The sequence below is a fragment of the Trachinotus anak genome, unplaced genomic scaffold (genome assembly GCF_046630095.1).
Source record: "Trachinotus anak isolate AG129_WGS33_773 ecotype Australia unplaced genomic scaffold, CSIRO_AGI_Tana_v1 ptg000001l, whole genome shotgun sequence".
In the NCBI taxonomy this organism is placed as follows: domain Eukaryota; kingdom Metazoa; phylum Chordata; class Actinopteri; order Carangiformes; family Carangidae; genus Trachinotus; species Trachinotus anak.
This window is the reverse complement of record NW_027273852.1, coordinates 14553160-14572550: the sequence shown is the minus strand read 5'-3', so window position 1 is coordinate 14572550 and position 19391 is coordinate 14553160. Positions and strand designations below refer to the sequence as shown.

General features: G+C 41.0%; 1 protein-coding gene across 5 annotated transcripts in view; it reads left to right on the top strand.

Annotated features, from left to right (window-relative positions):
• nalcn (sodium leak channel, non-selective) overlaps positions 1 to 19391 on the top strand; it is a 68726-nt gene that overhangs the window by 39849 nt on the left and 9486 nt on the right. For all 5 annotated transcript variants that reach the window (XM_071479490.1, XM_071479499.1, XM_071479507.1 and 2 more), the window contains 12 exons: positions 343 to 417; positions 14263 to 14399; positions 15213 to 15354; positions 15599 to 15672; positions 16785 to 16886; positions 17024 to 17093; positions 17229 to 17320; positions 17502 to 17624; positions 17906 to 17962; positions 18592 to 18712; positions 18804 to 18935; positions 19093 to 19260. In XM_071479490.1, the coding sequence (XP_071335591.1) occupies positions 343 to 417; positions 14263 to 14399; positions 15213 to 15354; positions 15599 to 15672; positions 16785 to 16886; positions 17024 to 17093; positions 17229 to 17320; positions 17502 to 17624; positions 17906 to 17962; positions 18592 to 18712; positions 18804 to 18935; positions 19093 to 19260 (1293 nt within the window). The remainder of the gene's footprint in view (positions 1 to 342; positions 418 to 14262; positions 14400 to 15212; positions 15355 to 15598; positions 15673 to 16784; positions 16887 to 17023; positions 17094 to 17228; positions 17321 to 17501; positions 17625 to 17905; positions 17963 to 18591; positions 18713 to 18803; positions 18936 to 19092; positions 19261 to 19391) is intronic.

The window sequence follows — 19391 nt, the reverse complement described above, 5'->3', positions numbered from 1 at the left end:
TAGTGCCCCCCCGCCCTTCAGTGTTCTCTCAAGTGGTACATCTAATCACAGTTAATCAGACTTGCAGGCGTAAGAAGTGCTGACATTTCAGTGTTTGGCCCTCTGATATGGGGAGCCATCAGACAGCACAGACAGTCTCTGGATGACTCACACCTCAGCTCAGACAGACAGGATGTCTTCCAGGACAGAACAAGCAACAAATACAATTACTGAACAGACTTTGTACTTTTGAAAAACTCTTATTTTGATTCTTTTTTTAGGATTGTACTCATGACATTAACATATTATGGCATGTTGACACACAGCATATGTTCTTATGAGCTTCCTCTTGTTGCATTTTAGATCCTGCTCAGTCTTTTTGTGGCCGTTATCCTGGACAATCTGGAGCTGGATGAAGACCTGAAGAAGCTCAAACAGGTAAAACGCTGATGTACATTATGTGCAGAGACTCAACAAGGTCATGTTCAGATTTATAATAGGAATCATTATCTGAGAACACAAACAGTTTGTTTATTTGCATATATAGTATCAAACAAACAAAGTGAATTATCCACAAATGAATGAGTATCAGGTAGACTTGAGGTGTCTCTGAGTAAGTGGTCACCTTGTGCAGCAGGCTCAGTTTTCACTACAAGATTTTAACTTTTGCCCGGTCAGATGGAGCAAGTGCTGACAAATCCGCAAATATTTAGATGATGATGCGACTCAGCCCCTCACCAACCTCCCGAGCCTAACCAGGTGTTGCTGATATAAAGTGAAGCGGCCTAATTTTCACCTCAGAAAGTAACTTTGGTGGAAAGTTTAGGAGAAATATAATTCATCCAAGGGCTTGCCAGACTGCAGTGAACAAAGATTGTGATATGACATTGCCAGGCTAAGCCACTGTGGCTTATTGATAAAAATGTTAATGTTCCAGCCTGGTTTTTACATTTTTTACCTTCAAGTGGTTCTGTGTTTTACCATGTGCTGTATATATATGAGCCACTCACAAATTTCCTTCATTTTATACGCAGTAGTGTTCCATTGGAGCTCATGAAAGTTATTTTTGATTTGTCCATTGTTGCAGAAACCGCAAAGACATTCACCAATTTTATGAACAGGCGAGCTTCCAAAGCTAAACAAGAGTTCCATTTGAAGGCAGCAATTGTTTCAACATGTTGTTGTGAACAGTATGAGTCTCTTTTCATCATGTACTGTTCTCAACTTTTATTGGTTTTCTCTTTTAATATCTGACCTTTTTCAGATGGGTAGTGGTGTAATTCAAATAACTGTTGGTAAACAGCATGGACACCCAGTGCAGGAATTCTTCTTGAATCCATAAAGTTACAATTGAATTGATTTACATCATTGCCCTTTTCATTAATCATAGTAGCATAGCCCATTAATATTCTACAATATTAATGTTTATTCAAATAAACAGTCAGAATAGGAATAATGAAAGAGAAAAATGTGACAGTATGCATACATATACATTTCTCTCCCATTGAGCTGAGGTGCTTACAGATTTTTGTGCTTGCTGCCATTTCTCCTTTTTGTTTGCTGCTACATTTTAGAGTAGCAGGGTTGAATTATGTGGCCACATGTAGGCAGGGCTCTGACTAATTTCTTCATTCTCACCTTGTTGGGGCTCTTCTCTAGAGGGTTGAATATGTGGGCAATTAACTTAAAAAAAGCCAAGCCCTGTTGTGTGAAAAAGCTGGCTCTTAACACACACAAACACCTCGGCTCTAGTCGCAGCTCAACGGGTGAACTTTAATAAGCAGTTTTTGCCATCAGATGTAAATGAGGTGTAGCTGCAGACAAATTTCTGCAGGGAAACTGCTTTTTGAATGGTTACACAGACAGAGAAAAGTGTCCATACAATGATGTTTCATAAATTAACTCATCTGTAAGTTCACCAGCATGAACAGGTTTGCAACACACACACACACACTTGCTCACAAAAACACTGTACATTGTACAGCTGGATGGCAAGTCTCAGCTTGCCTGGACAGGTTATTTCCCACCCACAGCTGAGTGATGAGGCGCAGTGACTGTAAAATTGCCTATTTTACAGGTGCTTCAATCACGGATACAGAGACGGACTATAAATAGAACATAGATGCTGATCACCCTCCCACAAGAGAGGGCTTCTCCAAACATGGCAAAAACCCAATGACATGTCCAACCTTTCTATAAGAAATACACACGTGGGCTGTGAGAGATGAGAAACCAATTACTGTGTATGTGATGAATCATCTTTGCCTGCTGTTTGATGAATGACTTCATTGAGCTGGTAATGTTTGTTATTTGTCATTAATGTGACTTGGGTCCATGGCAAGCTCTTTAAAAAAAGAGGAAAAAAAATGACCATGCAGAAAACATAGTTCTGTATTACCTAATGTGTTTTTTTTTAGAAAAAAAACAAAAAAACAACCTTTGTTGTTTCGGTGGGTGTTATTGGTATGGGGTGGATATCAATCAATATTTAGAATGAGAGTTTGACACACAAAAGCCACATGTGTATTCTCCTCCCTGAGACATTTTTAATTGTTTCTTCTCCACAGTTGGCCGAGCACACTGTGTTCAAATTATTTGGAAATAATGGAACAACAAATTGAAGCAGAATAAACTATTCAAAGAGTGATTTAATGCAAATTGTAGAATTTTGTCTTGGAAGTCAAATTGGGGGATGACATGTGTGTGTGTGTGTGTGTGTGTGTGTGTGTGTGTGTGTGTGTGTGTGTGTGTGTGTGTGTGTGTGCGCGTGTGTGTTTTTGGTGGAAAGGCGAGGGATACTGCACACAAGTTGACAATACAGGGAACGTGTGCAGTTTTTGCAGTTATTTTTGGTGGTGTAATTAGTAGCATTTATTGGTTAATGTGTTAAAGTGAGCACATCAGAGCTGAATTTATTGTTACACTAAATGTTGAATTCATAGCTACTGTGGAGAAAATGATGTTTTTTGAAGTTGTTGGGGACAGTATATATCTTGCAATAACATCCCACCCCCCACCATGCTCCATGTGTGTCAGAAAATGAGTTTATAAAACCAGGCAAACATGTCAGCTTCTCATTGTGTTTTGCCTTTACCCATGAAAGACTTGAGGCAGGTGTGCCAGCGGCGTCTTTATGTGTGTCTTTGGTGTGTACGTGTTATGTTGAAATGAAAATCCATGTGTGCAGTCAAGCTTTGAGCGATAAGGCCCACCTGCGCGGCACAATTATGCATGATGATAGTGAACCATTCTTCAAATTGTTTTCTGTATACAGTGTGTTGGTAGGTGAATGCCAATGTCATGTTCTACGTCAGGTCCATGATATTCTTGTTACACAGCAGCATCTGACTTTAACATAATAAGTAATCACAGTTTGGGAACTGAGGAGATCAGTTGATCAGAGTTTTGAAAGTGAAATGTTGTCCCATTCTCGCCTGATATAGGATTTCAGCTCCTCAACAGTTTGGGGGTCTCCTTTGTCGTATTTTTTGTTTCAAGATGCGCCAAATTTTCAGTGGGTGACAGGTCTGGACTGCAGGCAGGCCAGTTTATCCTCTGGACTCTTCTGCTACAGAGCCATGCTGTTATAATACATGCAGACTGTGGTTGGTTGGTTTGTGTTGCTGGCATCAAATTCAAATTGAACATATATTTTTCATAAAACAATAAACTTTCTGCATTTCAACATTTATATATGTTGTCTTTGTTCTATTTTCAATTAAATGTGGGTTTACATGATTTGCAAATGATCATATTCAGTTTTTATTTACATTTTACAGTGTCCCAACCTTTTTGGAAACAGGGTTGTAGAACTAAGAATAGAACTAGTGTGGTTATCAACAGCAACAACATAACCGTAAAACTTCAGTAGCACCGTCAGGACCATACTTCACCAGCTTTTACCTTGATCTTCAACTTGATGAAATTGATGGCAATATTTCTCAGACTCCCACCCATTCACCCTAATCTGCACCGTTATTGCCTATATCTGTGCTCAGTGGAGCGTTAATGAAGCAGATCAGTGTGGATGGCAAGTTACCAGGCAACACATTTTGGTCGTCAGCATGTCGTCAGCAGGGAGGGTTTACATTTCCACCTGTCATTCCATGAGTATAAGCTACTTTTCCTTGACTGTTGCCATTGCCAGGTGTTTGTGTTTTTTTGAGGCTGCAGAGCTACTGTGCCTGTCCATGTTGCTGATTTGATGATGACATCATCAATAAGGCATGTAGCTAAAAACATCTGTCATCGTTTGCATACTGACTGCAGCCCAGCCTTTCAGGGGAATGAGCTGCATCTGTCAACCTCGACAGACCATTTGTCTCGATTTGGTTTTTCAGGGTTGCAAGCTTGAAACGCTAGAAGAAGCGCAGAGCCTCTTGGGCAGTCACACTGTGATCAAGCTGATCAGTGTTCTGGTTGCTTTAATGTTGTGTGATGTGAGCTGTTGGCACGTGAAACCTTTCTGAATCTTTGCATTGTAATCACAGCCTGAGAACAGGAATTAAAGCCATTTGCTTTCAGCACATACACACAAAGAGGGAATATTAAACATGAGTAAAGTGAGAGTAAGCAGGGCCGCAGCTAATGAACAACTGGTTTATTCCATCATACAGATGAGCCAGGAGCACAGAAGTATCAGGAATTTCTTAATGTCACACACACACACACAGACACATGTGCGCATGCGCCAGTATATGCTCCACTCATCAGTGTTGATTAGGATAATGCATTTATTGCGTGAAATTAGGTTTGCTCGAAATTTTTAATGAAATGAAGCCTGGGACAGGAGAAAGGTAGACAGCAGAGGAAAACAGAAGTGAAGGGAGGAAGTAGAACCCCCACTCCTCCTCCACACAGACACACACACACACACACACACTCCATGTGTGTTTCTGCTCATAGAACACATAGAAAAAACATATTTTCACAACAGTTAAACATCTAAACTATCATGATACACATACATTTAAAAGTCTTAAACACATGAAATTGCAAAATTGGAATGTTGACGAGGAAAGAGACATAAAGTACGGTTGTAGTTATTAGGACTTCATAGTGGAGAGGTGTGTGGTTTTTGCATTCCATTTTTTTAGCAGGTGAGATAATATTAGGATTATAAGATAATTGTGGGAGCAACAGCAGAGCATGTACGAATTTTTGCGACTTATTACCTCAGCCAAAGAGGTCATGTTTCCACCTGTGCCTGTTTTTCTCAGGATATAATGTTTGAATCTTGATGTAAAAAAATCCAACATATTTATGGTGTTGACATCCATGAGTTTGTAGAATTTGGTGCAGATCCAGAGAATAATCCACATCAGGTGGAAGATGATGCTGAATCCACATTACACAGTGAATTCTACTATATCCTGAGCTCCAGCAGCGTTTAGGAATGCTTACATCAGTATTTTATTCAACATGCACTCAAATTGCATTCAAATGCATTCAAATTACACAATAACATTAGCGGTTTTAACATAGCAATGACACAATTCATACAGCGGTAGAGCTATTCATACAACAGGTAAACCATACAGCTGTTTTTCATAGGAATTAAAGACAATAAAATGAAGCTCAGCTGAGTGCTAGTCTAGTTGTAACAAGAATACATTTCTGTCTTTATTTATTCAATTGAATTTCACTGGCTATATTTTCTGAAAGTAACAAATATTCCTAGACATAATTCATGATAAAAAAAATTTCAAAAGCAGTTAAAAAGTAAAATCCTTTACATACATGCCAGCGTTACTCTAGAGATTTCAAACTGAGGTAGCACTGCAGTAATAGCATCTTCTTTACTTCCCTGTAACTGGAATTAGTCAGTATGTTGCAGTAAAAGCACAACACAACATTTTTGATTCATTTTCAATCTCTTTCATTATTTTGTTGAATTGATAGACACTGCATAATTACACAATGTTTTTTTGTACCTTAGTGCTGGTGTCGGACAGGGCTGGAGGCTTTGTTTTCAGGTTGTCCGTCTGGACATCCTTCCCATTTTCGTGAACACCATATCTCAGTAACGCCTTGAGGGAATTTCTTTGAATTTTTTTGAATATTCACTTGGACTAGAGAATGAACTGATTAGATTTTGGTGGTCAAAGGTCAAGTCATGCTGACTGCACAAAACACTTTCAAGGTCACAGTGACCTCACGTTCTTGTAATTTGTGATATATCAGGAACGCCCAGTCAATGCTGTAACTCAGGAAGGGGGAGATTATGACCATATTTCCTGTAACTTGACTGGTCACATACATACAACTACGAGGAGGTGATTCTAGTCAGGTTTTGTTGCTAAACTGTTGGATGGCTAACAGAATGAGACAGCAACTTTTGAAGAGACCATAACGGGCTGCGATACTCTAAAGAGGGTGACATTTTTTGATCCCTTTTCTTTTCCTGGGATAATTGCAGGGAATGATGTGTACTCTTTTTCTTATTAACATGCAATGTAAATCATAAATCAACAGACATACATACATCGAAAAGGTCTACCCAGACACCCCTTTTTCCATTAGAGAAGAACAACAACAGTCGGCCAGTAGCTGCATGTAATTTAGAGTATGGGTTTTGTCTATTGGATGCTGTTGCTGCCCATTGTTGGTCTGCCTTCATCTATGGTGTCACAGGTTGGTGGGCTTTGTGATGGGAGAGACTGATGACCCATCTCCATCCAACAAATCACTCCTGCCTAGAGAGCAATGTCTGCAGGACCAGGGGGAGGTGCAGGGGAAGGAGAAAATGTTTATCCTGTGCCAGTAGATATCAACTAAATAGAAAAAGGTGTTTACCCCTAAGGGCAGGGATGATGATGATAATGTGTGTTTGTGTGTGTCTGCGTGTGTGTAAGGCTATGAATTGTCAGTGGTGATGAATTTGTGTGTGTGTGTGTGTGTGTGTGTGTGTGTGTGTGTGTGTGTGTGTGTGTGTGTGTGTGTGTGCTCTTGAGTACACACTAATTTTTGCATTTCTGTGTGTGTTTGCGTGAAAGTAGAAATGTCTGGCAATCAAACAGGTCCTCAGGCCACGTAGATGAGTCATGAGGAACACGTCTGGGAAATTGTTAAATAGGAGCAAGTGAAAAGGTAGGAAGAGAGCGAGAAAAGCTAAAAGCTACCTCTCCTTCATCCACAGTCTGTTTACATAATGCATGCAGACAAACAGACATTTAAATCCTCTGTGCATGGAGCTCTGAGACCTCTCACTCTGTCTTTGACGTTTTCTCTTTCTCTTTCAAAGTGTGCCAGATTCCTGTAAGCAGAGGGGAGAGTGTGTTCAGTCTGCAGGGGACATACAATGCTGTATATGCTCTACGGGCATGGTGGCCTAATGTCTTTCCTGACTGTGATTATTTCCCCCCAGTCAACTCAACATTTCAATACTGTTGTTTTTTTGTAGTTCTTTAGGTCATGTTTTACTCTTTATTGCAACTGGGAAATGGCCCATAGGCAGCCACCCCCACACACACAGGTAACCTTCAGTCACATACTATACATAGGCAATGGCTTTGTGATTGGTCTGTTTATGGAATAGAGCTTGACAGAGTGGAAAGTGAAACTGGATTCAAGCCAGGTGTTAAGGTCATCTTTAAACAACAAATTTAGATGATTGTAACAAATGAATCTTAACTTAAAGGACCACTTCTACCATTATAGCAAAGTCTTGGGATTCAGTCTTGTTTTCTGGAGACATATGAGATGAAAAGTCAACTGTCACGAAAAGTGAAATTCAAATTTAAGAAATCCTCATTAATATATGTCTGTATGCTATCGGTTTATTTTGTTTTCTTTAAATGACAGCATAGTATCGGAATCTGAATCTGCCTTTTGTGGGAAGGAAGGATGCACCATTCAAAGCAGAATCATTTCCAGAAGCAGATTTGGTTCATCAGAGTTCCCACTGTGAGTTTGCAACGTGATTCTTCTCCAAGTGATTAAACAAATTGATGGTTTTGCCATTGGTTGCTACCCATGTTGCATTCACCACTGTCCGGTAGTCATGACTCACCCAATCAGAAGGCGAGGCATGTGTCCACGTCATTGTTTCCAAAAGTCTATTTCTACCCATCCAGGCTACAGCACAACAAGTTTTTGAACTACAAGTGGTCCAGCAGAGTTTCCAAATGTCTCCATTTTAGGGGCTCAAAAACTCTGGAGTAGTGGACACCAAGTGTAAACGCCTAAGGCTCAGTGCTTGTATCATCCATATTGCCAGTTTCGTATTGAGGGATGGCTGACTAATGTTAGTTGGACGGGGCGGAAGCGTGTGCCTGAACATGAGTTAGTTTTTTTTTTTTTAAGGGGACACTTCATGAACGCACACATTGGAGAAAGCATTAAGCAAATTAACCAACATGACCAAGATTAAGTCAATGGGAGGTTATAAATCTGGGCTTTTATGCTTTTTCGGTGGATTGCCCAGCCCTACTCTTACCGTCTAACCACTCTGTCCAGACTATTTAAGATTTGAAATATGATTTGTTGCTTTTCAAGGACTGTGCCTGGAGCAGACAATGTGTGTCAGTGTGTGTTTCATTGTGTCTCCTTGTCCTGTAGAGGTCTATGTGAGCATCAATTGTGGTATGATGGATGATGATGGACGACTAGTCTCTCAGATCTCCAACATGTTAACAGTTTGGAAGACACAGTTGTGAGGGAGGGGTCACCACCATATGTACAACTATAAAGAAACACCGTGGGGAGCTCCACAGACAACAGGCGGAGGGAGTGATGTGGCACAGAGGTAATCAGATTGCTGCCCCCAGTGTGTCAGACTTGTCAAAGCTGGCGTGGAGAGACGCGTGGCACTGACAGTGTGTGGTCGTCAGTTGAGTTGTGTCTATCTTCTTGTTCCACATTTGTCAGCTGAACAGAGTACGATCGAGCGCAGACGGTGAGAGATAAAACAGGAGAGGGAGGAGGTGGGTGAGGGAGATGGAGTGAGTGATGGAGGTGGAGGAAGAGATAAACACAAGGGAGGGGAGGAAGAGGAAGGAGAACAGGAGGAGAGGGATGTTTACTTTGGGTATAAATTAGGTTTAAGATGAGTGGTTACTGTTTCACGGCTGTGACAGGAACATACAGTGTCACCGTGGCAACAGAAACACGAAAAGAGCTCTTCCAACCGACACCTGACTTTTTTTTAATATTGATATGAGCATGTGTGTACATATGGGTGCGTTTGTACATGTGCATTCTGTCTGCTGTGTGCTCTCTGCTACAGCTGCCGTATCAGGAGAATTTAGTTTGATCAAATGCGTTATTGAGTGATTGTATTATGGCTTCCCACCAAGGATTTCATTATTTATGAATTAAACTAAAAGCCTGTCCTCCATTTATGTGATTTAATGGACCAAGGACTTTTGGGGATTTAGTGAAAGAGAAGAAAGACGAGGAAGACAGAGGGAGCAGAGGAGAAAAGAGCGTACCCCTTGGAGAATCCCAACACAATGTGTTCTTATCTTTTGAATGTCACCTTCAGTTTTCTATTGGAAGACACTCCAGGCACTGTGCCCCTGCCATGTTCTAAAACTAGTATGACACACGCATTGCTTTCATTGCTTTATGTTTTCAGTAAAACACACAGTAACAACCAAATGTTGCAAAAACAAAGAATGGAAATGAAGGCTAACATGGAGGCTAATAATAAGGAATGTTTTGCAGCCCTTTAAAAGAATTTAAACTAAATTTTGTTCTCAAATTTTGCATTTGTTTTTAACATTTAAAATACATTACTTTTATTTTAACAAAAGACAGGTATAAGAGGAGAGACAGGAAACATGGGGACAGGGAGGGGGATGGCATGGTATGAGTCTTAACCACTAGCCCACCAGGCTGCCTCATCAACACGAGACCTGAGCCCAAAGGCACACAGCTGCAAACAGCTGGACAATATACAGTTTTAGATATTGAGATAATGGTATAAAGAGCACTTGCAGTTGTTTTGATGGTTGGAGGAGGCTATTAGAGGTTTATGGGCTGTGTGGCTTTACAGCAGCTCCACACCACGGCTCATTACTCATCTAATGAGAGGAGAAGGGTGACCCTGCTAACTCGTTCTCAGTTCTTTCCACCCCTGGGTATTACAGCTGGACTGGCCTGAGGCCAGGGGAACCCAACCAAGACTTAACGGGATGTGGAGTGTAAATAGGTTAGTATGTATGACAGGGACCACACATGTTTAACGATTTCTGCCTTTTTACATTTTTATATTGGCATAGATCATAGATATGATTGTTGAATGAGCTCAGATTCACAAAGAGAGAAGCACACATACAGTACAAACACACTCCATGTTTTCTGATGAGTAACTACCATGCTGAATGATGTATTACACAAAGGTTGTGTTGTATTGATCACACACACGTTCTTTCTCACGCACAGCTGTTGTCTGGTGTTGCTGGTGAATGGCAGGCTCTGATGTCTGAATGGTACAATGTAGATGACTTTACATCCTCGCAGGCACTCGGCGAGTGTGTGTGGGCAGCCGTTTTGTGGGCGGCTGTTCATCAGTTCCTCATTGTTCCATTGGCTACTCTCACAGATATTTATACTCGATGTTTGCATGCCTCTGAGGCACTTTCACAGGACTGATCAGAGAGTTTAGAGGGATTGCACAATGAGAAAATGAGTATTCACATGCATTTCAGTCAGTCACAAGTGCTTTTAATGTTTATGAGGTCTTGTGCTCAAATGACCAGAATGCCTGAGAAAGATGAAAGGATTTGCCTTTTACTTTTTTGTACTGCCATATCAGTGATGTTAGCTCGTAGCTGGGGGATCAGTAGTTAAATTGCTATAAGCGTGGAGCTGATAGCTTGAAATAAAATTGTCATGACAGCTGGAGTATCCTGCATGTAATCATATTATATGGAAGTATTAATACCAATCATTATGCAGGGTTTTACTTTGTTGCCCTTGTAAGAGAAGGAGCTTTTTCACTCAAGTTGAATAGTTTTAATTCCCAGCTGTTTTTCCACCCCTACTTTATCAGACTCTTCACCCCTTTGTCTTAACTATAGCTGTGACTGAATTTGGTCTAATGCTAATGGCTAGCATTCATTTTACTTCCCTGGCCTTGGTCAGGAAAGCTGTGGAAATCCTGGCCGGAAAGCTCCCTAGCTCAGCCGAGCCTGAAATTGGCTTGAATGGAGGGGGAAGCAGTGGCAGGTCACTTGAATGGGTCTCAAGGCAAAACACATTAGTCTCAGCTCCAATGTTACACCAGCTGTACACTAAATCTCATCTGTGGCAAGCGAAGCAGTAGTTTTGATTTATCAACTACTGAGTGTGACACAAAGGGAAACAGAGACATTTTTCCGACACACATATACAGACATACAGGTGGAATACACATACTACACATGACACACACATACACTTGGAAATAATATTTGTCCTTTAACACTTTTTGGCCACTTTAAAGGCAGAAAATAAAATCTGTAAACATAGCTCTAACATATTATTTATCACCTGATAAAGCTGATATGACAAACTTGTTACCAAACATTTGTCTATTCACACATCTGGCAGATAGAGAGCAACAATGGCATTTGGATTAATGTTTGTGTAAGCATGGAGAAATTGAATCCAGACACAACATCCAACATACATTCTCCTTTTAACTGCTCTGGTCTCCACTATCTTGAGAGAAATGTTTACCTCTTTAGCCAGCTGCTCTGTAACACTGTTGCTGGGTGGGTAGCATACAGTGGGTTTCTAGAGCCCTCTCATGGAAAACAGACATCTGATGATGAGAGCAGTGAGAGTTAGCCAAAGCGGTGAAGTTGCGAACTGTGAAACCAAGACAATGGGCTGAAAGATGCTAAAAAGCTGAGAGGGAATCCTTACACAAAGCCATCCCCTTCATATACGCTGTAAATAGTCCTGGGATACATTGTCACTTAAAAAAATTAATAAATTGATTGTCGCTGCTTCAACGAAGCTGACTGCATTCAAATACATAAATGTGTATCTACATGATGTAGAGCACAGATTTCACTTCTGTTCCTGAGCTTGTGTCCATATGTGCTGCATTCATCCCATGTGTTGACGAGACTGACGGCCCGAAGTGTTAGTACATACAGTTCATAGTGATCTATGGCAAATTATTGGTGTACCGACTCACCAGGTGAACCTTTTATGGAAGCAGCCTTACATTGAGTCAGTAATTTAGGAAACTATTTGTTTTGGTAGTACAGCAAATACTTCTCTTAACATGGGCCTCCCAGACATTCATTTCCATGAAGGGTGATAGCGCTTTCCCAAAAAGCTTCTAAATGATCTGTGGTACAATGAACTCTGATTTGTTTTCCCAGGGTGAACAGAAATTAAATTCAGTGCATCTTTTGCTTATTTCACAGCAGGTGGGTCCCCAGACGCAGCATACTGTAAATAAATAAACAGATAAATTGAAGTACACGAATAAGTACGCCTCACTCACACTGCACAAGTCTATTTATGAGAAAAGGTTTTAATAGCAATTTTTTTTCTAAGTCTGTTCCTGTTCCTGCAACTCTTCTTTTTCCTCTTTTGGGAAAATAGATATATAATAGGAAGGAGAAATGTGAGACCAGTGAGGGAAGGAGGCAATGAACTGGAGCAGTCTTGTATAAAGAGATGTGGGTAGAACCTCACTGTGATGGAGAAGAACAAATTCTGGTGGAGGATGAACACAGAGAGGAACAAAGGGCAATAGATGGCAGAGAAAGTTTTGCTGTAATGGGATACTGCTGCAGATAAGGGTAAAAAGCCTTGGCTAAACTGTACATATCGCTGAGTTGGCCCAATTGATTAGGACCTTTGGGACCAGTAGGGTCCATATTAATTCTGCAGTGTATGTTTGTCCGTGTGTGTGTGTGTGTGTGTGTGTGTGCGTGTGAGCATGCTTGTTCGTGAATTTTTGTTTGTGTGCTTTTGCTTGAGCATCCAAATGTTCAGGTACTATTTGAGATGACTGCAGCACTTTCTATAACTTCACCCAGAGAACTGCAGCACAAGAAAGAAGCTTACAGTTTTGCTCATCACATTTTATTGTCTGCTCTTTATGGCTGCAGATACAGTACAAAAAGTGAGAATCCACTTTTCTATTTCTAATCATCCCTTAAGTTTTGTGTCATTATTATTTTCCCCATACATTCCCTTCTGTTAACTTCTCTCTTTTACTTATTTTAGTTTCTGTCCCTGCCTCTTTCTATCCAATCTTGTTATCCTGGGAGTCAGAATATAGACAGAAAGCCTAGGCAAGCAAATGCTGGTGCATAATTCCATCTTCACAGTATGCCACTCACCACTCACCCACTCGGGGCAAAAAAGAAACTCCCACACTTTAGTCTACTAGAAAAAGACAGATTTCCATTCCCTCCTTTGTCAGGTCTCTCCTTCCCCCGGCTGTTATCCCTCAAAAAACGAGAGGCTGTTCCAGTCATTCGGTCGCTCTCAGTAAGACAAGTGCAGACTGAAATACCAATACACACGAACAGAATGGAGGGACGTTTTCATTGGTAGACAGAGAGCGAGACGGCGTGACTGACAGAGAAACATTCACCAAGCCCAGTCAATATGATTCACAGCGGTTGTCTGCTCTGAATGATAAGCTGCCATTCACCGTTGCACCAAATGCAGTTCACTTCCAGGCCTAATCTGCAATGCATCAGGGGTTATCTCCCGGCACCCAGACAGAGAATACCTGCAAGGGAATTTCAATCAGCCTCCGCCATATGTAATTAAATGGAAATAATTGGTTTCTTTCCTTTGTCATCTTTTTATTTCTCCAGCCTGTGCCACAGTGCTCAGGCCTGCACACATGCACATTATTCTAACTGTCGCTACCTTTTCTTTTCTCCATTAACCACTCCAAAGTAATTTTTCTTTTTTCTTTTGTTGCTTTCTCCATTGTTTTCTAAAAGTAAGTGGGATCTCATCATAAATGTGGTTGTCGCTACTGTATGTGGTGTATGTGTGTTTAGGTAAGTGTGTTGCTGCCATCATCAGGCAGAAACATTAAGCTGCACTCTTAAAGCCTCTTCATTTCCTACTTTGCTCTGGCAATACCAGGCTTGGTCTCAGAAAAAAAAACAAAAAAAAAAAAACACGAGTATCTTCATGCAGTTCCCAAAATCCCAAACCTTCCCACAGCCCAAACTCAAGTTAACTGTGCCCTTCTTTCCCTTCGTAATCCCTCTCTTCTTTACCCTCATCACATGGCTTTACCCCTTCGACTGTATCTTGTCCTGTTCTTCTGTTCTCTGCATGAACCGGCTCTCTCCCTCCCTCTGTTAGCTCAAGCAAAGCGAAGCCAATGCTGACACCAAAGAGAAGCTCCCTCTTCGACTCAGGATCTTTGAAAAGTTCCCCAACAGACCTCAGATGGTGAAGATCTCTAAGCTCCCATCTGACTTCACAGTGCCTAGGATCAGGTACACTGTCACAGGCAGTCTCATCTGTTTTTTTTTTTGTGATTATATTTATAAACCTAAATCTCTGTTTTGCTGATAAGAATTAGATTTTTGATATAACACATAGGGATTTACCCTATGAAAACAGTTAGATTGTTGTTCTAAAAACAGGCTGTCTTGTCAAAAGTGTTCATTACTGAAGGATCTTGTATTTTAGGCACCAGTAACAGTTACTATTTGGCCTATAGAGAAGAGGGATTGGATCACTAGAATGGGTAACAATATCCACCATGCCTAGAAAATCAAGGGAAAAAAAACAATGCTTTATTGAACAGTGATATACAAGTTTCTTGCTGAAACACCACAGCAACAAGCCTTTCATTGTTGCAAGTGTTTTGCCGATATTTTCAATGCTATTCCCATGATTCAAGGAAAGAGACCTGTTCCCAGTGGGTGATAACAAATAATAATCTGCAGCAGGCCTTTTTTATCTTATGCAGTGTTTTGCAGAGAGCAGTTTTTAGCACGAGATCTGAACTGTGTCCAACACAGCAGACCTGATAATCAATTTTATCATTTAGTTGCTGATTAGTGCACAGCTGGGTCCTTTGCTCTCGCAGAAATGCCCCTCCGCCGCCCATCTGCCGTGCTGCTGCTGCAGCAAGTACCTCCAGTGACATATTCTGCAGCTGAATCTGCACCAAGATGGTTTGAAGATACACTGCACCACTGTGGTTATTCTTGCATCTTTAAGTGTATGGATTTCTACAGTTGGCAACCATGCATTAAAATTGATCACATTTATGTGTACATGTTGTTTGTTTTGTACTCTAGGGAGAGTTTTATGAAGCAATTCATTGATCGGCAGCAGCAGGACACCAGTTGTTTGTTCCGGCGTCTTCCCTCCGCTTCATCCTCCTCCTGCGACCACTCCAAACGCTCAGCCATCGAAGACAACAAGTATATCGACCAAAAGGTACTTACACACTCGTTCATTTACTCACTTATCTCTCTCTCTCTCTTTCTCTTACATAGACACACAGAGAAAGTGGATATGAAGTTGATAACTTTATCTCCATGACTAGACACCCAGTAGATAAAGCATAGCAATAAGAAATACAGTAGCTGTAAAAACACGTTGTGTGTGTTGTGTGTTTTTGGATGATGCACTAAATTCAACAAACTCCCAGCTAATGTACTCTTTCTGTGTGCTCTCTCAGCTTCGCAGGTCAATATTTAGTATCCGAGCTCGTAACCTCCTGGAAAAAGAAACTACTATCAATAAAATCCTGCGGTAAGACACATTGCTGGAGTAAAACTGTTGTTGCTCCACAATTAAATGTAGTCATTAAAACAGGTTTATGTAACCTAGATGTCTGAAAAACACATTTTGAATCCACAAGTATAGATGTCTTGACCTGCAACTTTAATCTGTTCCAAGATTCTGTGCATTGGCTGTTTGTGTTCTTTTGCTATTAATCAAGGCATCATAGGGTTTTGGGGTGACACCATTCCCAGTTAGTATGCATCATCCACAGTCATGAAATACATCCCAGTCTTTGTGTGGGTGAAACCAATAATGTGTATGCATATTAGATGTATCTCTGCTGTAACAGTAACAGCACTCTGGTATCGTTAAAGCTTCTTTCTTTCTTACACACACACACACACACACACACACACGTCACACAAAGACACACACACTTCAGACTCATTTACTCCAGCGATGAAGTAAATGGATAATTTGCTGTTCAGCATGGCAGAGCTGGCACTAAGTGTAGATTAGCTCGCCTGCACCATATCCAATCTGCCCCCCCCCCCCCCAACACCCACCTTATTCTGTCAGTCTGAAAGATAGACAGCGTATCAGTAGTCATAACATGTTCTGTCTGCCCTGCCATCTTTCTCCACACAAGCGAACAATTAGGCTCACAGTCACACTAACGTAGGCAAACATACACACAGTCCAGCATAAGCAGGCGCTCATTCATACGTACTGGCAGTAAACAAGTAATCACTCAGAGCATTTGTAAATCATTGAAGTACACATACTGATGGTGCCCACTGTGTAGGTAGCTCTGCTCTGGTACATGACTCTGGTGTTAGCTAGAACACACAGAAATGCAGTCACACACACACACACAGACACACACACACACACACACACACACACACACACACACACATGCAGGCACACACACACTGATTGGTGGAATGACTGGAACCTTTCAAAGTGACTGCCTGGATCGCCACTCACACGAATCCAGACTGAAGTAGGCAGAAGATAGCTTGTTAGACAGGAATATGGACCAGATCCAGCTGTGTTTTAATTGCCACCTGGTGTCCTCATAATCATCATTATTGATCATAAGGAGAAAAAAATATGCTTGTGTTTGTGTTTTCCAGGGCTTGTACCAGACAGCGTATGCTAAGTGGATCTTTCGAGGGCCAGCCAGCCAAAGAGCGGTCCATACTCAGTGTCCAGCATCACATACGGCAAGAGCGCAGGTCTGTCAGCACACACACACACACACACACACACACACACACACACACACATACATTTACAGAAATGCAAACAAGTGCAATCACACTGTATGATACCTCTAGGCATTTTCTCTCATAGTCTGTTTTTTTATCTGTAGATCACTGAGACATGGTTCCACAAGTCAGAGGATCAGCCGAGGGAAGTCACTGGAGACTCTCACCCAGGATGTGAGAGCACACACACACTCACTGACAGATACAGTATATTGTACTGTGTGATTCTCAGAAAGAAATAGAAAAACATTGATAGAAATTTTGCAAAAAAAAAAGTTGAAAAACTATTTTGTCTCCTCTGTTATCCAGCACTCCAGTACCGTACGCTATCGCAATGCCCAGAGAGAGGACAGTGAAATCAAGATGATCCAAGAAAAGAAAGAGCAAGCAGAGATGAAAAGGTATTCATTAAAAAAAAAAATCACACAATATCAACAGATAAATTACGTTTCTGACCAAGAAAGAGTTATGTATGCGTTGAAAATGCCCATCCAGTGAACTGTAGTTTGTAGTCACTGTTTATATGCTGTGCTATACAGTAACTGATGTTTGTCCCTTATCTGTGATTGTGTGGCTGCTCAGAAAAGTACAGGAGGAGGAACTGAGAGAAAACCACCCTTACTTTGATAAGCCTCTCTTCATCGTGGGTCGGGAACACCGCTTCAGGAACTTTTGCAGGATGATTGTTCGAGCCCGCTTCAATGCGTAAGAGCTTACATTTAAACTAATATCGACTGTGTGGTCTTAATTTGTTGTCTTCAGGCTTCACTAGGCAGCCTTTTATGGTCACAAACGGTGATGAAATAAACATTTCAGACTTCAGTATATGAGGGAATTTGCAGCATACCGTGGGGTAAATACCTCTGTGTGAGTTTGGCTCATAAAAAAGATTTATTCTGTTTTGTACAGCTTGAAAAAAATTGCATGTGATGTCTTTTTGTCAAAATGCTGACAATTTTCTTTTATTTGTATGAATTCATTTCTAGATCCAAAACTGACCCCATAACAGGAGCAGTGAAGAACACCAAATACCACCAACTGTAGTAAGTGTGATGAATTATTGATTCCTTCATTCTCTATTGATCCGCTCGCTCTACAGCAGTGGCGCACTTATTAATTCTGTATCTTATTACCTGCCTGTTGTGCTTCCCTAAAACTGTGGTAAGGAATGAAAATTCTGAGATGAAGAGCTGTGAAATAGATTTCACCCATTATGCAACCTGATAGTAATTCAGCCAAGCACAGATTCTGATTATTAAAGCCAGAGGCAGTCCTTTGTATCAGATACTGTTGGCACCGGGGGATTTTTTACTGACATCCTGCTGTAGAACAGATTGGGCTGCTGTCACACACACACACAGACACACACACACACAAAGATTCACTCTCACTTTCTGATATCTGTCCTCACATAACCTCCCTCTCTCTTTTTCTACACTTCTTTTCTTCTTTCTTCTTTTGAATGATGAGAATTTGCTGGTTTGCAAACCAAAAGCTTTCTTGACCTACTTATGTGAACATACTTTTTCCCTGTATAAAATCTTTAAAAAAAAAAAGCTTGCTCCTGTGTTTTTACATAATAATATATATATATATATATATATATATATATATATATATATATATATATATATATGTATGTGTGTGTGTGTGTGTGTGTGTGTCCTTGCAGTGATCTTCTGGGCCTGGTCACCTATTTGGACTGGGTGATGATTGTCGTAACCATCTGCTCCTGCATCTCCATGATGTTTGAATCACCCTTCACCAGGGTCATGCACGTCCCCATGTTGCAGGTACTTAAAACCAGTTAGATGGATTGTGGCAGAAACAGGCGAGCACACGACGTAGATGCACAATTGTTGTTAAAACCATCATGTCTTTCAGATTGGGGAGTATGTGTTTGTGATTTTTATGAGCATTGAGCTCAACCTGAAGATCATGGCCGATGGTCTCTTCTTCACCCCCACGGCCGTCATCAGAGACTTTGGAGGAGTCATGGACATCTTTATCTATCTTGTGAGAAATATAAAGGCTACTTCATTTAAATATCAAGTGATATAATTCCATGCTGGAAAGTCTCTTTGAGGGTAGACCAATCACATGTCTGTCTTATTGAAATAGTAGCCAGTGACTATGTAACTTTCATCCCTGCCCTGCTGTGTGGCTACTGCAGGTGAGTCTGATCTTTCTGTGCTGGCTGCCTCCTGACGTCCCTCCTGAGTCTGGGGCTCAGCTGCTGATGATGCTGCGCTGCCTGCGTCCGCTCAGGATCTTCAAGCTGGTACCCCAGATGAGGAAGGTGGTGCGGGAGGTTCTGAAAGGATTCAAAGAAATTTTTCTGGTCAGTGGCCATGTATACTTTCCATGTGTGAGCACTACAGCTTTAAGTACTTAAAGTACATTTAAGTAATTTACTCACCTCCCATAAGTAGACAGAGGGTTTTTATCAGTGTTTCATTAAAAAAATTCAAA